At 41.1% G+C, this 9,112-nt stretch overlaps 1 protein-coding gene across 1 annotated transcript in view; it reads left to right on the top strand.

The window, feature by feature from the left end:
- Positions 1–2,560: 2,560 nt before the first annotated feature.
- The window catches only part of cd109 (CD109 molecule), a gene marked incomplete at both ends in the record, with an annotated part of 47,554 nt that continues 41,002 nt past the window's right edge, over positions 2,561–9,112 (top strand). Inside the window, 6 exons of the mRNA XM_079526317.1 lie at positions 2,561–2,634; positions 3,565–3,712; positions 6,666–6,902; positions 7,235–7,364; positions 8,155–8,236; positions 8,507–8,600. Of these exons, the coding sequence (XP_079382443.1) occupies positions 2,561–2,634; positions 3,565–3,712; positions 6,666–6,902; positions 7,235–7,364; positions 8,155–8,236; positions 8,507–8,600 (765 nt within the window). The remainder of the gene's footprint in view (positions 2,635–3,564; positions 3,713–6,665; positions 6,903–7,234; positions 7,365–8,154; positions 8,237–8,506; positions 8,601–9,112) is intronic.

The raw sequence follows: 9,112 nt of genomic DNA, 5'->3' as shown, positions 1-9,112 counted from the left end.
TACGGTCTGAGGCAGTTGGAACTCACACGTGATATCAGGTGGGAACTGGAAGTCATGACTAGTACCAGCAAGAAAAACTGAGCGTGTTCACTCGTATTCTCTCCAAATAAGCCTTCCGATATCCAATTGACTACAGTAGATTGTCACCTGACTCAGTTGTTTAGACCATTGGTTCCCAACCTTTTTATACTGAAGTACCACCTCAGAAAATATTTGGCTCTCCAAGTACCACTATAATAACTGATGTTAAAATACAGGAGCCCCTTTTGTTCCATTACTAAGCCAATAATGCTGCTGCTCTGACAAAACTCTGTCTAATCACTAATCAGCACGACTGCTGATATTTCTAATGTGATTAATCAATTCTCAAATATTCTATTAATGTGTGCTGTTATGTGTGCTGTTATTCTCATTTGAGCACAGCTGGATAAGCCTATTTCAACCAATTGCTTGGTCAGAAGAACTACCTGTAGTAATATAAATATTTCATTCCTGTTTTTTCTCCTTTTTTGGGGCGACTCCTCTGTGTACCACCAGAGGAGGGCTCAAGACAAGTACCACTATAGTGGTTGGGAACCTCTGGTTTAGACCAGGGGTTCTCAACGTTTTTGTCTGGGGACTCCCGGAAATTCTTTGGCCATGTCTCGCGACCCCCGCCTGCCTCCCTCCTCACCCCCAATACATAGATATGGTGGCGTGATAGCCACACCCAGTCGTGACACGTCATGCCACCATATATGGCCGTCAGTCCGCCACGCCTCGTCACAAGCTCTATTTATGGCCATCTCCATATGTGAAGATCACGACACTGACCTCATCTAACCTTGGATAGCCATACATGCGAAGACTGGATCATCACCTAGATCTGCATACTGTATATGGACCCGGCCAGCAACTCTACATCTGAACACAGCCATCAAACAAAAATGTTTGGTCAAACCATGTGACTTCCATTGGAAATGCATTGGGGCGGCCATTAAACACGGACAAGACACGGACAAGTCAGGTGTCTTTTAGGTGTGAATGAGGCCTGAGAATGCACACACACACACACACACACACACACACACACACACAGTAAATAATCCCCACTTCCTCCTGGCTGTGTGGAACGAGGCACTGAACTCCTAACCACTCCGGACGAGGCATCATTAACATTACACTTGTAGTATAACAAAATCGAAAGTACTCATTCTTAGTACCCATTTCACACATTCTTAGCAAACGTTTTCAAAATGTATCAATGAAAGCCAATCAATGAAAAAAGCCATATACTTAATATTTTCAAATTGAATTTCTACAGTTTGTTGTTGAAGTTGAGTCTGTGATTGTTCCTGACAACAATCGGTGTACAACAATATGACACATTGGACTTTAGATAGAGCAGATAGAGTTCTAAACCAGGGGTCTTTGCAGGGGCTTCACAAAATTATATAGGATTCAATATATTCTGTACACAGTACAATGTAAAATAGTGTGAGACTTAGTATAAAGTGATTTACAGTATCGTTCACTTATTCATTGTGTATAGCCTACCTTTAAAAATAAATAAATAAGAATTTAATCCTATTGCACAAAACATTTAAAGTGTTCAATAAAAGTCGAAAAACCCTGTGAGGATTCTATCGGTTAGCAAATGGATAAATGTTCTCTCCAAATAATCCTCAATTGACTACAGTTAATAAACAGCTGTTTACATCACTGGGTGTGTATTTAGAGGGCACACCAGGGACAAATTATCCATTGAGCGAGTGGGGCCGTGGCCCAGGGGCCCTTAGATCTCAGGGACCCTTCGGGGAAACTGGACCGCGCGATACTGGGTTTGAGGCCCTGAAATTGGCCGTTGATTGTGTTAAATTTAGGTCAAACAGATGATAAAAACGCTCGCCCGCACGCTATGCCCCCCCCCAAATAAATACTAGCACAAGGGCCCTCATGGGGGTTAATCCGTCCCTGGGGCACACAGGTGCAGTATTTCATTATTTTCAAATATAACAACAATAGCTGATATCTACAATCATTGTGAGCTTGTAGCTAGTTTCACAATTTTCATAGCTATTTTCACAATTTTCATATATCTTTTAAAGTATAAGACTTTGATGGATTTTACACGTTTGCAACAGCCTGTCCTTCAGTCATGCTTGGGTGATACTTTGTATTCTCTCTATGTCATATGGGCCTGCCCTGTAGTAGCCTATGCATGTAGGCTATATCATGTATCGCATGTGTTTTGTGCCAACGTACAAAAGGCTTTAGCAATATCTTGTTCTTACTGACCTATCTCAACTGAAACAGCACTCGTGGACATACCATATAAGTGGCCTAGCTCCCCCGGTGTGAGTACCTGATGTAAAATGATATTTCCAACCCAGTGTTTCTCGCACAATAGCCGTTCTGAATCACAGTGAAAAGTGGTCTAGAGCTAGGTGCAAACCGAGTCCTCCGGGGGCTCCGTGTGTAGGGTGGGGTTACGTCTCACCAGGTATGAATACCTGCTCCTGAAATGAGCTGATTGTAACGTACAGTAGTACTCCAGCATTCTGTGGTGCAGTGCAGACAAATGGAGTGGTTTCGGGTGCTGCTGGGACTCTTTGGATTATTCCTTCACACTGGAGCCCAGAATAACACGACAAGGTACGGAACAGGAACAGAAATCGTGATTATAGACGTAACGTTTCTGATCATTTCTTTATTTCACCTTATTTTTGTTACTTTCATCTCTGAAGACATGTCTGTAATTCAGTGGTTCTCAAAATATGGTCCCGGGTCCATCAGGGTTCCTCGAGGTTCTAGGGGGTCTATCAAATTGAGGATACTGATATAGGCCTACCGTTATTCAAAAATAATCAATCTACAAGCTCACACTGCGCTGTGATGCGTTGTCAGCTGATATTTTTAGAAACATTTTGTAAGAATCATGACATGGACGAAATTGTAAAAATGGTTGAATCATTTTGTAAAATATTCTATTGTGCGGATCCCGGCACTACAATTTGATGGCGTTCCTTGACATGAAAGTGTTTGAGCTCGACCAACTGATTTAAATCATGTTCTCCATCTCGGTTTAGAATAGACATTGATGGAAAGTACATTTACTTAAGTACAATTTTGAGGTATTTGTACTTCCAGTACTTTTACTTCTACTCCACTACATCTCATGGAGGCAAATATTGTACTTTTACGCCACTACATTTTGTTTGAAAACGTTCTAGTTCCTTTGATTACTATTACAAATATACATTAAACACTTCAGACATTATAGCCTACATTTCTGTGAGCTTGTAGATCTTCTATTTTCAAAAGATTTTGATACATTTGAAAACTTGAAACGGGACATTCTGCACAATGAGTACTTTTACTTTTGGTACTTTAAGTACATTTTGATGCCAATACTTTTGTAGCTTTTACTCAAGTACATTTTGAATTCCGTACTTTTACTATTTCTACATTGAAGTGTTGCTACTTTTACTTAAGTAAAACAAATTTACAATTGAGTACTTTTTCCACCACTGAGAATAGATTCGATTCGGCTGTTTACCTGTGCTTCTCCATTCGTTGCTCCAGTGCCGTGCCTCGGCCCTCCTACATGCTCCTGGCTCCAAGGTCCTTGAGGCCTGGTCTTCCAACTACAGTCTCCGTCACCATCCTCACTGCTTCACCCGTCTCTGTGGTTGCAGAGATTGTGAGTGGAAACAACAGCATCACTGCAAAGGCGACCGTTAATGGAGGTGAATTTTACTTTTATTTTTTACTGCACTTTTACATGTTCACTTCTAGTACCGAGACATTAAGTAGACCCTCTTGAATCTTGAACTTTTAGTTTTCAAACTGTGTCATCGTTTGTTATCTACAAATGGAAGTTAATTACACGGCTGCACTAGCTGTAAGAAACTTAAGAAGGCATTTTATGTTGAAACGTAAAATGTCAATTACAGTAACTGAATTTATTTGACATTTTCTTTACAAGGTTCAACAGAGCTGTTGGTGTTGCCACCGGTAAGTACATACTACATATACAGTTTTATGCCTAGATTGATTGATTGATTTAATACTTTATTAGTCAAATTTGTAAATGAAAGTGCAGTAACACTTAACGGATAACACAAAAGAGTTCTGGGGACTTGTTTCCATTGTGTTCTATTCAATTAACAAAGAGAACACAGGTCCCCTCATATCAAGAGGATTTAATATCTATCTTCATTTTGGGAGATTTCAGATCGTATGCGCTCTCTCTCACCAGCAGTGAGATGAATTGAGTAGGCTACAAAAGGACCCCAATGGAAACAAGCCATATAGGCTTTCTTGGATAAATCCTTTTAGCAGACTTTGTATTGTACTGTACTTCTCTCCAGACGGTTAATAAAGTGTTCAGTCAATCAATCAATCAATTGATTGGACAGGTGGACACTGATCTTGCGGGTATCTAATACCAGTCCCATTGATATTTGTCTTAATACATGGGCCTAAGTCTAAAGAAAATAATACACAGAAGGACAGCACAAACATTTATTTTGATGTTTTATGCATGTTGAAATACCCCTTCATCTTTAATGCTCTACTTCATACTCTCTTTTCAAAGCAAATACAATAGATTTGTTGCTTCCTGCTGTACAGTACAATTGATGCAAAGAGTCGACTGAGAACTGATGGCATTACACAGCACATCACTGCACTGCACTGCACTGCACTGCACTGCACTGCACTGCACTGCACTGCACTGCACTGCACTGCACTGCACTGCACTGCACTGCACTGCACACAAGACAACCACAATGTATTAGCTTCAACAGCGACTGCAGTTCACAAAGCTTTCTAACCCGAGATACCGAGGCAGTTTTTTTTTTTTTAGCTCAAAACTAAAATGACACATGCTTTCCCGGTCTTCATACTGTAGGTCTGAGGATGTTGTTTATGGAGTATGGACACATGAGAAGCCTAGGGTGACGGGTCGTGTTTGGACCTCTCTGTATACCACAGCAAATAATATATGCTACAGTAGGTCACTCGTGATCTAGGTATTGCAGACAACCATTGTCCCCGTTAGAAAGAGAACAATCACTTCTTTGCCTTTCGTGTGGGACAAATGCTCAGAGACTTTCTAGTCGAGTGCAAACTGCACCCAAAGGACACATCTCTTTGGAGACGACTTTCATAATGAGCACAAGATTAAATGCAAACGTTTTCCTCTAGAGCCTCTACACACGTTTTCCTCTATAGAGCTTCTACACACGTTTTCCTCTATAGAGCTTCTACACACGTTTTCCTCTATAGAGCCTCTACACACGTTTTCCTCTAGAGCCTCTACACACGTTTTCCTCTAGAGCCTCTACACACGTTTTCCTCTAGAGCCTCTACACACGTTTTCCTCTATAGAGCTTCTACACACGTTTTCCTCTATAGAGCCTCTACACACGTTTTCCTCTAGAGCCTCTACACACGTTTTCCTCTAGAGCCTCTACACACGTTTTCCTCTATAGAGCCTCTACACACGTTTTCCTCTATAGAGCTTCTACACACGTTTTCCTCTATAGAGCCTCTACACACGTTTTCCTCTATAGAGCCTCTACACACGTTTTCCTCTAGAGCCTGCCCTCTACACACATTTTCCTCTATCTAGAGCCTCTACACACGTTTTCCTCTAGAGCCTCTACACACGTTTTCCTCTAGAGCCTCTACACACGTTTTCCTCTAGAGCCTCTACACACGTTTTCCTCTAGAGCCTCTACACACGTTTTCCTCTATAGAGCCTCTACACACGTTTTCCTCGCGTGATTTCTTTCTACGTCCGAGCATAGACATGGTAACGCCCCGCCTGCCTCTGATTGGCCTACCGACACTGCCCGTCTTGCCTGTCCTCCGAGATGCAAGGGTACTCCGTGGTGGGAAATAATACAAGAGGCAAACCAATATTGTTTGTACCGTTGAATAATTGATTGAACAACTATGATTTGATTTGGCTGTGTTCTAAATTAAAGTGTTAGTGTTGATTATCGTGTATTAATCTAATTATATTAAACTAATACTAAAAAGATAAAGATCAAGGGAAAAGAGACCTTTTTACAGTACAATAATGTTTCAAGTTTACACATGTATACAAATAAACAGGCCAACGGCATAAACAATATTAGTTTGCCTCTTTTACACGAGTTACAAGCTTACAGCGCATTGTTGTGGCACATTGTGAGCTTTTAGATGAGATATTTTTAAACATTTAAATTAAAAAAGGGGGGAAAAATCTAATTTAAGGCCTGAGTGGTTGGCATAGCCGTCTGGGAACCTATAGGCTGGTAATTCACCCCCCCCCCCCCCCCCCACACACACACACACACACACACACTCACAAGCACTTGGCATTGCCACAGATAAAATATTGTGAAAATAGCCAAACTATAAAAGCTCACACCGCCTCGCAGTGAGAGATCGGCTATTTTCACAATGTTTGCCTCTTTCTTACTTAATATTTGACAATTTTACCAATTTGGTATAAAAAAGGATTTAAAAGTCATTACATTGTAACTTAAATGTGCAGATACTGTATTGTATATGCTGGTTTGTTAAGCGGTGCAGCCACTTGCCAGAATTCGAATCACCATCAGGCCCAAAAGTCTGGCACCGGTCAGGCTCCTACTTCCCTCATTGTTCCATCCCATTTCCTATGTCTGCAGATAACGCAAACTGAGAACAGCCACTCGTACCCCTATGAGCTGACAGTCAGAGGCTATGCGGGGGGCGACCTGGTCTTCACCAACTCATCTACTCTGCGGTTCCATCCCAAAAGTGCATCGACCTTCATTCAGACAGACAAGCCTCTTTATCGGCCTGGCCAGGTCGTGAAAATCAGGGCTGTATCCATTCACCCAGACGGCATGCCCTTTGATAGCCCTGTGGATATTATCGTTAAGGTGAGTGTTGCCAATCATAATGTGCTCATGCTGCTTATGACACTGCATAGAAGCATTTGTTTTATTTCAGTCAAGGTATCCGCATGTCTACGCATCAATATCCTGAGGGTTAACTGAGCGAGTGAAAAACCATTATTATCTTATCTTGGTCTGTGTGCGCTTACACAGCAAGTAGTTGCTGTACAGTACACATTGTCAAGTCATAGGTTTATACTGTGTGTCTGCCTACACTGAGTGTGTTACACATTACACCTTCCTCCAGGGTTGTAGGTTGAGTTCACCCTGGGACAGTGTTTTGATTATTGTGTATTGCCCTTCTCCACGTGAGGCAGGATCCCCGGGGGAACAGGATTCGACAATGGTTGTCTTTGGACAGTGTTCTTGGGGTGGTGTCCCAGCAGTACCAGCTGTCTGATAACCCACCGCTCGGCAAGTGGACCATTCACACATCGGTCAATGTAGGTCTGCTTTGACACACTGCTACATGTGTCATATACCTTTGAAACGATGGTATAATGGAATATTAGTAATGTATGGAATAATTAATCAGCATAGAGTCCACTGAGCAAGTATTACAAGGCAAAAATATGAAGTTTCATTTAATTTATGTTTTAGTTAATTTCAAAGATTTCCCTGTCTTGCAGAATATTGTCAGTGAAAAGCATTTTAAAGTGGATCATTATGGTAAGCATCATAGGCATTACTTCTACTGTCTCTACACAGTAACATCTCTAGTAGTCCGGCAGCCGTCAGGCTTCTTTTGTTAAAAGTGGGAAATTTGGTATATAGTCTAAAATATTGTCTATATACATACATTCATGAATCCACTTGCTGACCGGCTGTCGGCATTGAGCAATTTTTTAATAGGGGTTTATATATGTGCTGACCTCATCACGTTTGTGATGATTGCAATGGCCGTTTTTAGCCCAAGGAGTGTTTTTTGTGCTAAACTAATAATAGTTTGACATTGTTGCTGGTATGGTCACATATAAACCCCTATAAAACATTGCTCAATACCAACAGCTGGTCAGCAAGTGGATTCATGAATGTATGTATATAGACAATATTTTAGGCCAATAAAAAAAACTATATACCAAATTTCCCACCCCACAACCCCGGCTGCCAGACTATAGTGTTTATTTAACTCTGCCAGTGAATTATGTATGTATTGGCAATTAAATCAATTCCCACAAGTCCCACCACTTCATCAGTAAGTGACTCAACACTTCAAACTGTTTCATTTTGCTTCCAGTACTTCCCAAGTTTGAGGTTGTGATTTCGGCACCTCCTACAATATTCCGCGAGGACAACCTGAGGGGCTCAGTCACGGCCAAGTGAGTCCATAGTACCATTTACCATTTTCAGTACTGTTCTGGTCACTTTTGTCTAATGATTTTTCTTATGTGTTTCCTAGCTTCTGCCTTTCTATATTTTAAATTTTTATATAATCTACTCTCATGTCCTTTTTTGTAATATACTTATTATTAATTTCAGTAGAGTGTAACACCTTGCTTCTATTCTGACTATCACTTACAGTAATGCTCTGTCTATGAGCGATACCAAGGATGTAAGATATCAATATCATAACATGTTCTGATCCTCAGGTACCTTTATGGCAAGCATGTCCATGGACAGATGAACATAACATACCTGCATCACTTTCATGGCATTGAAGAGTCTTATTTTGAAAGCAAAATGGTAAGTCATTCCTGTTTTGAGTAGAATGTACACTGCATCTCATGTCATATTTTCTTCTTACTTTAATTACCATGCCATATTGGATAAAAAAAAAAGCAAATCAGCTGTAGGTCAAATCACTGTGCAATACAGAAGATATAATCATTGTATAGTAAATGATGTTTATCAAATGTCCAGCCTGGACTTGTCCTGGGTGAGAGGGTGACTAAAGGACCAACCAGGTAATTTGTCAGCTGCCCTATCGGCCCTAGGGATAATATGGCAACTGATCAGTCATCGCCATATTACTGCCATATAAGCTAGCCTGGGACCAACTGCTTTTGCAGGTCTGGTCTAGAGAGAATCAGCAGATTCGTACATGGTCTGTGCTTCCAAAAACAATTACCATCTACAAACCAGGGGTGCCACAGTGGTAGGGCCTGCCAAACGGGTGAAATCTTCTGATTGTGGCTGTACTTCTTGGAATACTTTGTTTGGTATGTTCGTGTTTTATTCTGGCGAGACTAGGCTAC

Source organism: Electrona antarctica (assembly GCF_951216825.1).
Source record: "Electrona antarctica genome assembly, chromosome: 17".
NCBI lineage: Eukaryota > Metazoa > Chordata > Actinopteri > Myctophiformes > Myctophidae > Electrona > Electrona antarctica.
The sequence above is the reverse complement of the archived record's forward strand: the minus strand, read 5'-3'. Positions and strand labels throughout refer to the sequence as shown.